The sequence below is a fragment of the Lepisma saccharinum genome, chromosome 26 (genome assembly GCF_977018435.1).
Source record: "Lepisma saccharinum chromosome 26, izLepSacc3.1, whole genome shotgun sequence".
Taxonomy (NCBI): Eukaryota; Metazoa; Arthropoda; class Insecta; order Zygentoma; family Lepismatidae; genus Lepisma; species Lepisma saccharinum.
The window spans coordinates 16,169,045-16,183,985 of NC_139254.1; the positions used below are offsets into that span (position 1 = coordinate 16,169,045).

Sequence of the window (14,941 nt, forward strand, 5' to 3'; positions counted from 1 at the left end):
ACGGACACTTCCGGGTTGTAATGGTCCCATTGGAGGATTGTTACAGCGCATTAGTCTCCGTGAGTGTACCAATCGAAAGAGCCCTCAACGCCGCGGTTAGCCTGATGCTAACATGTGACGACAAACACAACCTAACCATTGTTACACCGTGCGTTTGTTATTCATTGTTAGAACATCAAGGTACACCAAACAGCCAGTCTCTTCCTGCATATTCCAGCTATCAGCAACGCTTTTGTTCCAATCTTTTACTTGTGTCCATATGGCTTCACATCCATTCTTGGCGCAACAATGCATCGCGCTCCAACACAAGCGGCCAATAAGCACCAAGTCTTTGTGTAATTAAAAACCAAGGACCCTAATTATTCGACACAAAGGTGTTTTTTTCGGGCGAGATTAGATTAGAAAGAGTGTCATCTCACTAACAAAAAAAAAATCGTGCAAGAGTGATCACAGAAGTGAGACCCGAGAAAAACGAAAACTGTCATTAACAAGAGACAGAAGCAGCTGTTCCATGACGGTGAAAGACAAGAAAAAATAGTGAACGTTGCTTTTTGTACAGGAAGATTTTTGTGCCCAAATGAGCTTTTATTTGTTCGCACGCACGCTGTGTGCGTTTTGAAAGTCCTATATAAAAGAGCTCGCGACAGACTTCGAAATAATCCGACGCAAAAGCATCTGGGGTGTGGTGTACAAGATCCAACGTACGAGCCATGAGGCTTAGCTTTAAGGTACGACTGTCTGGTTCTGAGAAGAATGTACTATATATTATATCTCGTGTAAATTATCATATGGTTGGTTATATGGTTTAATAGCCTATGGTCGCATTGGATCTGGGTTTGGCCAACTTTTATTCTGACAAGCTCGACCGACATATGCTCTATGTGGCGTCACCGAGGGAATCTTACTGTTGGAAAATACTTTATTGATAGCCGACCTCTGTGACGGAATGGTTATCACAGCGCGCTACGACGCCAGAGGTCACGGGGTTCGAATCCGGGCCTGGGCAATGGTGTTCTTTGAGAGTGTCAATTCACCGGTTCCATCATATCACCATTCATCGTTACGATTAGCCAAAAGTGGAAGAACGCGAAGCTAAATAACAAATGAGATTTTGGCCTGTCTCGTCTCGTGAAAATGCAGTTTCGTGTCGAAGATATTAGTTTGCCTCGTCTCGTGAGCACTCCAATAACAAAAATCAAATCGTATCAAACCTTTATTTGCGCTTTTACTAACCAATTGCAGTTTGTGCTTTGCAATACACCTGTAATTTTACGCTAGTGTTCCCTGGCTTGTGATACTTTGTGATTGTTCTTGTTTATTGTGTAGTTAGGTTGAAACCAGATCTAATGCGGCCATATTTTGGGGTCACAAAGTTCTCCGAATATATTGTGTATATATATATTTTTAAAATGTATTATGTAATATTTTTCATTTTTTTAAGCTATTTGAAAAATATCGAGGTGTGGTAGTCAACTCAGTACGGCGCATCAATTCTCGACAAGATTTTGGTTAAGTTAATAAACGGGACGCTTTACCGACATGGAAGGTTTGTTTGTTGCTGTTTGTCGTGATGTTAGTAATTGTAGTGCTTCTAGGAGTGATAATAAATTAGGACTGAAAATTTTAAGGGAGTTGAGGAAATTTTGAGAAATGTAAGAGATGTGTTGGACAGAGGCGTCTGCTGAACGCATGCGGTGCATGCTGCGCATGCGTCAATTCTGGGGAAAAGGACAGCTTGCTCTGCGACGACATTAAGTAAAGTGCTCCCCTGTGCACAGCACCACGCCTTGAAGGCGTATAGGGGGTGTGGGGGTAACGCCCCACACTTTCTTGATCCGGTCGTGAGTGGGGGTGATGTGATCAGCATCACGACCCTGACCGCCTTTACCCCCCAGGGTTTGCCCCAGGTACCCATGTTATTCGACGCTGGGTGGGCGCCGGGGCCGCTTCCATCGTTAGAAAAGTTCCCGGATTTGAATCGGCCGGGGACGACATTAATGAGCATTTCTACATTCTAATTTCTTCATATAGGAGAAGTATTTATTTTACACGAGAGCGCTCAACTAAGCTTATATTACATTTCTTGGATCTGAAGTGACGCATGCGTCAATTGTGGGAAAATAATTATTTACTTCCTTTCACTTAAGATCCAACAAATGTAATATAAGCTTAGTTGAGCGCTCTCGTGTAAAATAAATACTTCTCTTATATGAAGAAATTAGAATGTAGAAATGCTCATTAATGTCATCGCAGAGCAAGCTGTCCTTTTTCCCACAATTGACGCATGCACAGCATGCGTTCAGGAGCCTCTGGTGTTGGAGATGTGTGGCTAAATCACTGGTGTAGGCATCAAAAGTGACAAACTATGTTATCTCTTCCTCTTGAGGAAATTGGCCCGGAGGGGTGGGGGCAGAAAGTGCATATTCCCAAGTTGGCGCCTATGCTTCCCAGTACTCAGACCCAGTTTTATGGGGGGTGGGCCTTGGCAACTCAGCCACAGGCGCACTGAGACATCTGAGAAAAAAACAAACGAAATTCGATATTTAATTATAAATTATACTGCTTTCTGTAACTTACAGGCTGTAAGTTACAGCGATTAGTGCCATGCCTACCTAGGTAGTAAAATAACAAACGAACGTCTTCACCACAGGCATTAGAATCATTTTGACTGCCGCAGCTAGGGAATGTGATGGACTAAAATCTTTGAAGAGACTGAATTAGGAAGGGAAACTTTTATACGTAAATCCCGTGGCTGAAAATCTCGAATTCTACACACTATTCCTCCCCCATCCCCTTCAAGTGATTGGCTTTGCACTTATTGAATGAAAACTTAAATTAAGTGGTTTTGTTTGATAATCTATGCATCGTGGAAAAAAATACAAAAAGATAAAGAATTGTTAATTACCCAAGTGATAGATGTTTATGGAAAGGAAGCAAGGCGAATTCTATTTTAATAGTGCACTGAAGTTGGAATTTGTCAACGGCGTCAAGATATTTTCACTATTTCAATTTTATGATTTGCAAATTAATAATCATAATATAAGAAGAAGAAAAAAAAGGAAAGGGAAAAGACAAGTTCTGCCCCCAATAAAAATTTTGCTGGAGCCCTTGGACTTCGCTGTGGGAAGATTGGTTTCAAAAGGGCCACAAAATGATAAAAAATGTATACATTTGAAATGTGCTAAAATATAACTATATATAACTATCGGACATAAAAGTGTAAATTGGGGCTCACTATAAGTCCAGACCTGCCAGTACTTGAAACTGTACGACCTTCCAAGCATATCCTATAGAAATTTAACTTTGGAAAAAGCAATTTGTTTACTTCAGCTATCACCTTTTCGCGTGGTTGATTTGCAGCTGTGTTCAAATACGCCTCTACCAGTTTGGTAGCAAGCCACAGCAACGCCAGTAGCTGGCGGCACGTGCATCACATTTTCACAACGCAAATTCTCCAGCTGTGAAGTGTGGGTTGAATCAACAAGATTCAAGGTTGACGAACGATAGCTAACTCGGCACGAATCATGAATGCACATTTTTTTCTATTTTCAGACCACGAACAATAAGCACTTGAAATACGACTTATTAATCCGTTGGTTCAATAACTCTTTTGCTTCATGTTTAACAAGACGTCCACGGAATGATGTGTTCAAGAGGCAGCTGAATGGAGTTCATAATACCCCCCGATTGGCTCATCTGCCAGAAACGGCGGTGACGTAAGATATAATACAGGGTGACACAAAAGTCCCGAACCATATAGGACAACCAAGCTATTAGCAAAAAATGGAAAGAGGAGAAAGTTTTTTGCAATATATGGTTTTCAATCGAGTGTGTGTGTGAATTGTCGACGAAGAATGCACTGCTGAGGCTGTATGTACACTGGTTCTCTGTGTTTCAAAAGTCGCCTAATGCTCAGCAAGAATAAAATTGAAATACATGTATGATTTTGTTCATTCATCCACGAAAACCTGTTTAAACATTAGAAAATAAGCATGTGGGTGCTGCGTGCATACATTTCGTACATCAGAAATTGAAGTTAGTTTTTTGTCTTTCAGTTGTTGTCCCTGCTACTGCTTCTATTAGCGACAATGTGCCTAGGAGAAGAAAAGGAGGAGAAGAAGGAAAAGAAAGTGACGTAAGTGCGCATGTTATGATTCTCAGTCTTTCATTATAGAGCCAGACAATAGTGGCGAGGGTAGAGCGAGATTATTTCTGTAACGTCTCTGACTGTTCTTCATTTGCAGCTTGGGAACGAGTCATAACTCTCGAAACCACCAATCAACGAGCGAGCGGCTGACATTATCTCAATCCAGCACCAATCGCTAACTCTCCAGCTCATGCTAGGCTCGCCAGCTAGTTTCTCGCAGTCAGCTGGGGATGTTACGAAAGTAACCTGACTCTACATACTCTGTGCCATAGGCGTGCGCACGGGGGGGGGGGGGCAATTGCTCCCCCCTATCATGGACGTCCGTAGATTTTTTTTTTCCATGGAGGGACATGCAAGGTATTTTTCCATGGGGCATATTAACCCGTTGCCACTCAAGACCACCACTTGAATTTGAAATTATCGCATTCCTGCATCTCCATTATAATAATTAATGTAAATTACTGTAACTGAAATCAAATTACACGTGCTAAATATATACTTTTAGATTGACATTCGTTTTCAAGGGGGGTGGCCATCCTTGCCCCCCCCCCTTCCAGACGTCCATTCCCCTATATTATTATACTTTCACCTAGAAATTTAGTGTAATGGAATCTTATCGCCGTTATTAAACGATATTATACTCTCAAAGAAAATGAAGTATTTTCAAGCCGATGAAAGCTCAAAGCAATTACAGGGTAAGGGAATGCAGTGGTGCGACCACAGTTTGCAAAAATTTGGATCTAAATTTTTTCTTGCTCGCTTCGCTTGCAATGTCATTATTTTCTGTAATGCATTGTAAATTACTAGAGAGAGAGAGAGAAGTAAGAACAAGTAAGAACTTCAGACTGTTGCTGCTAAACAATTATGTCTTAAATGCAAGAACAATTGTTCGGAGGATATGAAGCGACAATTTATAATTTTTGCTGTTGGTTTGTTATGGGGAGGATGAATTGATTATGTAATGCATTTAAATAATATACACCCACATTCAATGCAATAAAACTAAAAGAGTGAGATTAAATTATGTTTTTCTTTCCAGACTCAACTTTCATCAAGGCTTCCCCCCCTAATAATCAGAGGGTGTGCACACGCCTATGCTCTGTGCACTGTCCACGTGCCACCCAAGGAAAAGACATTTGGTAGCATTGGGTACACCTACCCCTCCCTCCCTCCCTTTCCCCCCCCTCTCTCTCTCTCTCTCTCTCTCTCTCTCTCTCTCTCTCTCTCTCTCTCCCCCCCCTTGGAAGGGGATTGCCCTTTACTGTTAATTTCAGATTTATTGAAAGTTTTAAAAGTCCTCGTTATGGCATGTATTAATTGTCATGATTCATTAAACAAATCCGTGTCTATAAGATGAGGCAAGTACAGTCAACTTCAAAGATACGAGTACTCAAAATTGTCCATTACCTTATTCACGCACTTTGTTCAGTGCTATGTGAGGTTCTAGAATTGACACAAAACCATCACGAAACCAAAGGCTACCTTCTTCAACACCACTAGTACAAACCACCCTGTATAAGCAGACAGAATGTAAAAATTAAAGTGATAAACTAGTGATGGACAATTTGTGTCCATATAATCTTTGAACTTAACTGTACCAAAAGGTAGTCAATTTTTCCTATTTATTTACTTGGACAGTCTAAACTCACTTAGTGGGGCAGAAATGTGAACTCCCAATCAGTGAATGAAATCCTAAACAAACAGAAGATAAGGAAGCCACATTGACAAACACTTTAAAGATAAACCCTACCTTGGGTTGTAAACTGGTCTATCTACAGATTCTGGTCTGCTATTATAGGTAGATTTGACAATCTAGTAAAATAAATCCTCTTCCATAATGAACATTTTCATAAGTTATTTTCTGCATCAATAGGTTAATCTCAGTGAGGAGGATGGAAGAACATGATAAAAATGGAAGATTGAATTGTTTTAACATCATGTTGATATATGAACTAAGCTTATCAATTTGATATTTTAAATATTACAAGTAAAAGTGTCTCTAGCATTTGGCAACCCTCCAAGTTTTCAACTTCTTCAGTTATTGTATAGTGCTGCAAGATCTCGATTTGCTTAAATTGCATCCATGGCGAATCCCTGCACCCTTCTCTATTATTCAATCTGAGTGATTGAGCTGAGAGGCCATGCCTCATACTTACTTGTCAATATATCACACTACCTTATTTTACAGCTAGACTAACCTGAACATACCCCCAACTCATTTTGCAAATTCTCCTCGAGCTTTTTCAAAATGTTATTTCTGGATCTTGTGAATATCTGTAGTCTATTTTTTTTCAGGAAAAGAAAAATCGTCATGCGTGTTCCGGTCAAAACAATGAAAGTCCTCCAAGTACCTCGCAAGATTGCAAAGTTGCTCAAGAATTCCAAGAACAATGATGACAGCAATGGTGGTTCAATCAAGTACTCAAGCACAGGTAACTATGGCAGCTCCAATAGCTACGAAAGTGACTACGAAGGCTATAGGGACTTTAAGAAACCCAAAGGATCTGATGATATCTCTTTTGGAGGAGGTAACTCGCATGATGGTGACAATGACAAAGGGTTTTATGGTTTTGGTAGCAGTGTGAAGAATTATAAGGATCACAAGCAATATGACGTCAGTGAAGAAGAGTTCAAAGACTTTAAGCAGTATGGTGTCGGCATAAAGGCCTACAGAGACCAAAGAATCTACGGAAACGGCCACGGGGGTTTCAGAGATTATGGTAGGGGGTATGGAAATGGTGCAGGATTCGACAGCAGCCCCGCAAGTTACAAAAGTAATGGTGCAGGATTCGACAGCAGTCCCGCAAGTTACAAAAGTAATGGTGCAGGATTCTACAGCAGCCCCGCAAGTTACAAAAGTAATAGTGCAAGTCACCCTGCCACTGAAGAAGAATACAGTCACAGGATACAACATCGAGGACCAGGATTTGCTCATCCTGTTGGTGGTTTTGTTGGCCCTCACATGCCGTATGCTGTTCCCGGACTACATATGCCATATGCTGCTGCTGGCACCATGATGGCTCCTGTAGTTTATGCACCAGTATTTCCTTACGCACCATATGCTTTCCATCATGGTTACGGGTTCTATGGTGGGCACTATATGGCTGCACCCGGACATTATGGTCACATGGTAGGATACTACGGAAGACCTTGGAAACGTCCTGGATAAGTTGAGTGACTGTGCAGTGTTAAATTATTCAGGATGATAAATACAAGAAAGTTCAAATGTGCATTTTCTTTTGATTTATGAAAATATTGTTATAACCTCAGTAGTGTGCCCAGAGAAGCCGGTTTGGTGCAGCATCCGTTACCCCATTTGCATTTAGAACTACATTTCACGACTGTTGCACATACTAATTATATGCACTACACATAGTAGTACTTAAAATTCATCCTTCGTGGCAGAATGGTTAGCACAGCATGCTATGATGCCATGGGACCCAGGATCAAATCCCAACCTGGGAATGGGCATTCTTTGTGAGTTTTGCTTCATCATATCATCACTCATCCTAATCGTCAGTATTAGCCAAAAGTGGCAGAAAATCAACGTAAATAACCTAATTCAATCAACCAATCATTAAAATTCATCCTATAACATACACAATTGGCAGCTTTCCTTGAAATTTTAGGGAGAGTCAAGACTGGTAGTTGCATTTAAGGCTTGGCAGGATCTTTGGCTCATGCCAGGGCAGTTGTTTTCGTATTTTCCTCTACTTTAAAAAAAAATACTGATATGAAATTCCAAAATCTGAAAAATTACAACATCTGCTTAGAATGACTTCCAGAGCATTCGCTTGAATTTTCACGTGATTTGCTTTCACTGTTGCCTAGTTTAATAGACTTGCATAGCCATAAGGCTATTAAGAATGTCTAGGCAACAGCAGAAGCTAACCACTGCCCTGGCATCGGCTCAAGGTCCAGTCCAGCCTTAAATACAACACTACTGACCACTAATTACACTGGATATGAATATCAGACAGATGATTTAAATACAATGTAATTTAAACTGAAAGCAACATCACCGGAGATGTACATTTGATGTTACAATATAATACTAATACTTGGCAATTAAATTATTCTTCTGCATGTATATGTGTGCGCATATTTGTACACACAAACATATACAGCGTGTCTCAAAAGTAATAGCGCAAACTGACACAGGTGAAAGTACACGATAATAGAAGCAAGAAAGTCTCGGTAAACATGGGTCTGCAAATGAGCCGTTTGAGATAATCGCGAATGTGTGATTACAAGCCGCCACTGACTTCATTGTTTGTAAACGTGGTCCTAGTTGGTAAAATGCTAATAATGTGCGGGAATGTTCTGTTTGATTGCAATGCAACCTCTTGGAAATGTTCTGTTTGATTATAACGCCACCTCTCGGAAATATTCTGTTTTGTAAAAAAGATCAAACCCTCGGACCGCGCAAGGAGTAAAGCACTCTGTGTTTACAAAATGCAATCAATGACGGCTTGTAACCACACATTATTAGCATTTTACCAACTAGGATGATGTTTACAAACAATGAAGTCAGTGGCAGCTTGTAATCACACATTTGCAATTATCTTGAAAACGGCTTGTGTGCAGACCCATGTTTACAGAGACTTTTATGCTTCTATTATCGTGCACTTTCACCTGTGTCAGTTTGCGCTATTACTTTTTGAGACACCCTGTACATGTTTGGTCATTAATGGTAAAATTGATATTTTGTCCTGATTTGTGAATATAAAATTATTTTTGGACATAATACGTATAAGCATCTTTATTTCTCCTCATTTCTATGAAGACCAAAACTTCCTTCTATTTATAAAAATATATTGGTATTTGTTTCACCTTTACAAGAACACTCAGAGTTCTGAATTCAACATATTTAAGTACATTGAAACTGAATAAGAATAAATGAAGCAGTTTTAAAAAGTTGGAGTCTTTACTACAGGGTGGCTCAATAAGTCACTTAACACCCTCAGTACAAGGCCACTGCGGCATGGAATGTGAAAATGGCGATGACCAATCATTGCCTGGCCAAGGGGGAACCACATTGACGCCACCCACACTGTCGGCGGCCATCTTAATGTCCACCATCTTGAATTCAACTTCAGAATTTTAAATGGGAAGGGGGTCGTGCGACATATCAAAATGGGCTAGAATTTCACGAGAAATGCAATGGTGAAGGTTTTTTCGACGTATCTTTAACCAGTAAGAAGTTATGACTGAATTCTTGTACCAATTTGCTCCTTTTCGAGGTGTTAGAAAAATGCCTTAAAATTTGTTTAGCACATCGGTAATGCATCGAGATCAAAGTGACGTCTAGGGAGAGACGTTCGCATGCCATTGCACATTATTTTAATCGGATACATCCATGAAGAGCTGTGCATTATGAATGGTTGTCGCGAACAATTTACAGTGTGATGCTTCCATTGAATTAAAAGTCCTTCACAGTGACAAGGCTAATGTTTATGTTCAGAAGGAAGTTCATAAACAGAATATTCGATGCTTTTTATCTGATAACCCATTTTCGACAGATCAAAGCTGAATGGTTAGTGTTGGTAAGTTAATGGTGTGACATGCTGTGTGGAACACGATTGGTTAGTCAATTTTCCATCAACGGAACCTTAAATGATTAGGGCTACTTGGATTTGTTAAATAAAGAGTTTCTTTCATCCTTGCTTATGGAAGAAGGTACTTTTTACAGAGTTTTTTCAATAGGGAAGAACACCAGAACACTTATGGGAACGTTATGAACCTGTTTTTGTCCAAAGTTAGTTATCAGATGACAAGGGTCGCATATTCTGTTTATGAACTTCCTTATGAACATAAACATTAGCCTTGTCACTGTGAAGGACTTTTAATTCAATGGAAGCGTCACACTGTAAATTGTTCGCGACCACCATTTATAATGTGCAGCTCTTCATGGATGTATCCGATTAAAATCGTGTGCAATGGCATGCGAACTTCTCTCCATAGACGTCACTTTGATCTCGATGCATTACCGATGCGCTAAACAAATTTTAAGGCATTTTTCTAACACCTCGAAAAGGAGCAAATTGGTACAAGAATTCAGTCATAACTTCTTACTGGTTAAAGATACGTCGAAAAAACCTTCACCATTGCATTTCTCGTGAAATTCTAGCCCATTTTGATATGTCGCACGACCCCCTTCCCATTTAAAATTCTGAAGTTGAATTCAAGATGGCGGACATCAAGATGGCCGCCGACCGTGTGGGTGGCGTCAATGTGGTTCCCCCTTGGCCAGGCAATGATTGGTCATCGCCATTTTCACATTCCATGCCTCAGTGGCCTTGTACTGAGGGTGTTAAGTGACTTATTGAGCCACCCTGTAGTTCTTCATTATGAAAAGAAAGGGTATTCTGCATAGTGACAAAAGACAGTATGATAATAAAGAAATAATTTATATCAGGCATGGGTTCCCTGGTGTTGAGTAGGCTTCATCAGCACCAAACTTCAGACTCCATTACAATAAAATCTGCTTGGCATTTCCCAAGTTATGACCCACTTGGTAAACTTTGCCACATGTATAGTTTTATATGACATGCAAATCCACATGGAGGGCAATAGGGGCAATTGGCGTTCTTAAGTACCAGGTTTTTGGATATACGTATTATTATCCCTAATGACTCAAATGTTCTTTTATGACCAAGTTTAATTGATTCGAGAATAATTTTTAGTTTTATTTAAGTCCCACTTTATATGTACTCAAAAGGGAGGTTATCCAAGTGTCCCCCTCCAATTTCCATGAAACTTGGCAGGTGTATAGAAGGGCCCAATGGAAGAAATACGTGTTTTTTCTTTTGGCTAAAAACTTTTAGGGGGCAAAACCCCCCTCAAATGTCTTGATGAGGAGAAATTGAAGTGAGTATCTGACCCCTGTGTCCCCCTCCCATTTCCATGAAACCCGGCAGGTGTATAGAGAGGCCCAAAGGAAGAAATACGTGTTTTTTTGTTTCAGCTAAAACATCTTTTAGGGGCAACCCCCCCCCCCAAATGTCAAGATGAGGAGAAATTGAAGTGGGGATCTGACCTCGAAACCACGTAAATATGGCATAGGAAGAACACGCACATATAATTAGAACACGCACAGCATAGAACTGTAGGATTGTCGGTACCAAACGCAAGTGCTATCATGAAGGACGATGGCGGTTGAAGTTCTGTGCTAATATGTAGTACTGGCAGATACACAAGTAGGACACTTGAGATATGAAGTGAATATCACTAACAAACACAGCTCTGTGCTGTGTGTGTTCCAATTATATGTGCGCGTTCTTCCTACCATATTTACGTGGTTTCGGGGTCAGATCACCACTTCAATTTCTCCTCATCTTGACATTTGAGGGGAGTCTTTTCCCCTAAAACTGTTTTTTAGCTGAAACAAAAAAAAACACGTATTTCTTCCTTTGATCCCCTCTATACACCTGCCAAGTTTCATGGAAATCGGAGGGGGACACTTAGATAGCCTCAGAGAGGCTAATTGGAACTGGATCTTCAGTTCAAATTTGGATCCAAACTACTGTGCAATGTGCCTCAAAAGAAGATTGGATCCTAGACCACTTAAGAGAATAGATTTTTGTTTTCTTTCCTTATTTACTGTACTCTTCATATCCGATCATTCAGTTTACTGTGGAAATGGAAGGAATTATGATAACATAAAATAATAACCATATATTCCAATCCTGGACCCTTATTTTTGCAAAACAATACTCTAATCTCTAGAACGTGGAAGTCCGGTTTACAGTACAATATACTGTGTTTCTAAAACAGTGCAAATCTATGTTAGAAATGACCCTTGGTGAGGTGCACTTGACTGCGCAATTTGCCCCTCCGAACTGTAACTTCTGAACCTGTTGTGCATCAACACCTATCATAATTACGATGACAGCTACTGTTTGCACTCTCTAAACCATCTAAAAATTAACATGTTTCATAGAAATGTAAGGGACTATGTACTTACATCATGGAAGAGCTCCATAACATCTACGTAATATGGTTTATCCCGGAAATGCCTTCGCAACAGTTGATAGATTGCAGTCTGCAACAGTGCTGCATCGTTGAATGCCACCATGCCTTGATTGGCCTCCTTGTACCAGCATGTTTTGCCACGTCGAGTTTCCGCACCATCCAGTGTGTCCTGAACAACTAACAATGAGCCATGGAGCTGAAAAGAAAATACATGTGACATATTTCCATCATTGAGATCCATTTTTTTTATTGCAATACATTTGACATAGGCGTAACTTGGTCCCTATCGAAAAAATCAGGTTTATTAAGATTTACTTTTGTTTTCGCAAATGTAATAGTTATTTAGCAAAATAGCCTTGGACATTATTTACATGGTATGGAAAACTTTCGATTCAAAATTAGGCTCCAAGTTACACCCATGAAATATACCTCATCCCCCCTCCCCCCAAAGGGAAAAAAATCCTGCAGATGTCCATGCATGGAGATTGCAATGGAAAAACCTGCCTAGTAAGGGAATGATGAATGTATGAGTATGGTTTTCAATCACAATATTTGAACTGCTCATCAGGAGACATAATAAAGATGACAAGTGTGATATTAGGATGGTCCCATGTTTAAAACCCAAATACAGGTCAGAAATAGTAATAAAAGTACATTGAAAAAGAAATCACAAAATTCCTATGAAACAATATCAAGAATTAACTTAATTGAGAAGTGTAAATTTTCATAACCAAGTTCAACTTGTTTGCTAGATTTTGTGTATTCTTCTCTTATCATTAAGTTGTTCTCAATCTTTTAGATTGATGTCTATTGAATCACATTATAAATAAATCTATAGAGATGATAATCGAGATAAAATATAATCAGTAAGTGATTTCAAAACTGCTTCCAACTGGTTAATCTACTCATTCTGCCACAGCTAAAGAAAATACTTGTCATTTTTTAAAATTGATTACATTTGCGTTAAGTTGTTTATTAGCAAAACAGAGGAAGTTGATAAAGAATAGATCACATGATTTTTATGTCTTGAAACAGTTTGTCAACCTTGAATAAACACTTCCCACTGATAATGTCAAGTTAGAAATATCAACTCAATGGATATTAATTGGTTACAACTTCCTCAATACTTTTTTGTTTTTATTAATCCTTGCTTTGTATTTAAATTATTCAATATATATATCAACTTTTGTTTTGCCTTTGGATACAATTTAGGGTACGACAGGGACGTCGTTAGGGTGGGGCCCGGGGGGCACTGGCCCCTCGAAACGTTCACGTGGCCCCGGCAAACTGTTCTACATTTGCTGAAAAGTTTACTTTCATGACAAATATTGCAAAATAGTTTTTGAGCAATTTTTTTATTTCAGTTAGAAACACTGTTCTTAATTTGAGTGGCACGAACCGAAAACCACAATTCTTTCTCGTTTTCCTGGTTCTAGCTATAGTGGATGTCAGTGTAGGAACCTAGAACTTCGTTGTTTCTCGGAATTTTGAGGGAGCGGTCTTTCTAACCCTAGCAGTCGCAGGTCAACAACAGGCAGGGTTGGGCGTTGAGTGTTGCCGTTGCGTCCAAACAATGTTTTGAGCTTGAGTAGATTGAAGAACGACTGCTTGTGCAGCGGTAAACCACATATATGCAAACAGTTACAACTGGTCCTGAATCAGAGCGCAATACACGCTAAATAAGTATAATAGTGGCAGGATGCCTCATATCTCCAGGTAAGTAGTATTATTCGCACCAAATATCTATTCTACTATTGGAACAGTCTAAAACACGCAACGTGTTATAAGTAATTATCTTCACAAACTGTACGATTTCTCGAGTCGCATATTTTTCTCGATATCGTGAAGACCGATTTTGAGAATCCTCCTTAACAAACGATGCCTCCCCGATTGCGCAGTGATAGCGTTGTTGCCTTGTAATCGAGGGGTGCCGGGTTCGATACATGGGTGGAGGTACTCAGTGGTCCGGATCTTACTTTAAACTGTAGGTCCAGTCCCGATTTGCCGGGCCTCCCCCATGGCGCAGTGGTAGCGTCGTTGCCTTGTAAGGGTCCCGGGTTCGATACCCGGTGGAGGCACAAGTGGTTCGGATCCCACTTTAAACTGTAGGTCCAGTCCCGATTAGCCTTACTGCGTATAAAGTGGACCTAAAACACCAACTCAAACCAAACCAAACCGATTTGCCTTACTGTGCATAAAGTGGACTTAAAATCACCAACTCAACTCCTTAACAAACTTTTTGAAGAATCGAAAATTTAAACAAGAACAAGTAAATACATTTTTGTAATTTTGAAGTAAGTTATTATTATTATTATTATTATTATTATTATTATTATTTTGTGTATTTTTGGTTCGTATGAATCTGCCTCACACAGTAAGCTTATTTTGTTGAGTCAAGTACAATAACAAACCTTTGCAATAAGTCACTGGAAAGACATATGAGGTTGCACATATATTTAAGCTCATATAAATAAATAATAACCCGTGGTTCGACAGCACTGGAAGAGCCTTGGTCTATCTCCCGACTGCCAGTCCCTCCCACAATCCTACCTAGAGGTGTGGAGATCTTTAACCAGTAACGGGGTGACGTGGGGTCAGCACGTCGAACCCCCAACTGTTATAGGGGATATCCGTAAAGAATAATTATATTCTTGTGGTAAGAAGTCGTTGTCATTTAACAAACTTTATTGATTTATACCATCAGCATTATTTAAAATGTAGTGCCATACTGAACTTACCAACTTATCAAAGGCACATTGATTGCTAAATGAGGCATTTTCCTTGTGTTGCAGAGCAGGTTCAGTTTTTGGAGTATTGCAA

At 39.8% G+C, this 14,941-nt stretch overlaps 2 protein-coding genes across 2 annotated transcripts in view; one reads left to right on the forward strand and one right to left on the reverse strand.

Annotated features, from left to right (window-relative positions):
* Positions 1 to 14,941, reverse strand: part of LOC145979337 (farnesyl pyrophosphate synthase-like) — a 121,986-nt gene that overhangs the window by 21,733 nt on the left and 85,312 nt on the right. Inside the window, exon 4 of the mRNA XM_083112196.1 lies at positions 12,114 to 12,317. Within this exon, the coding sequence (XP_082968322.1) occupies positions 12,114 to 12,317 (204 nt within the window). The remainder of the gene's footprint in view (positions 1 to 12,113; positions 12,318 to 14,941) is intronic.
* Positions 671 to 7,330, forward strand: LOC145979338 (uncharacterized). Its single transcript, XM_083112198.1, has 3 exons — positions 671 to 728; positions 4,056 to 4,135; positions 6,443 to 7,330. Exons 1-3 carry the CDS (start codon positions 711 to 713, stop codon positions 7,314 to 7,316), a joined length of 972 nt encoding a protein of 323 aa, XP_082968324.1. The 5' UTR covers positions 671 to 710; the 3' UTR covers positions 7,317 to 7,330.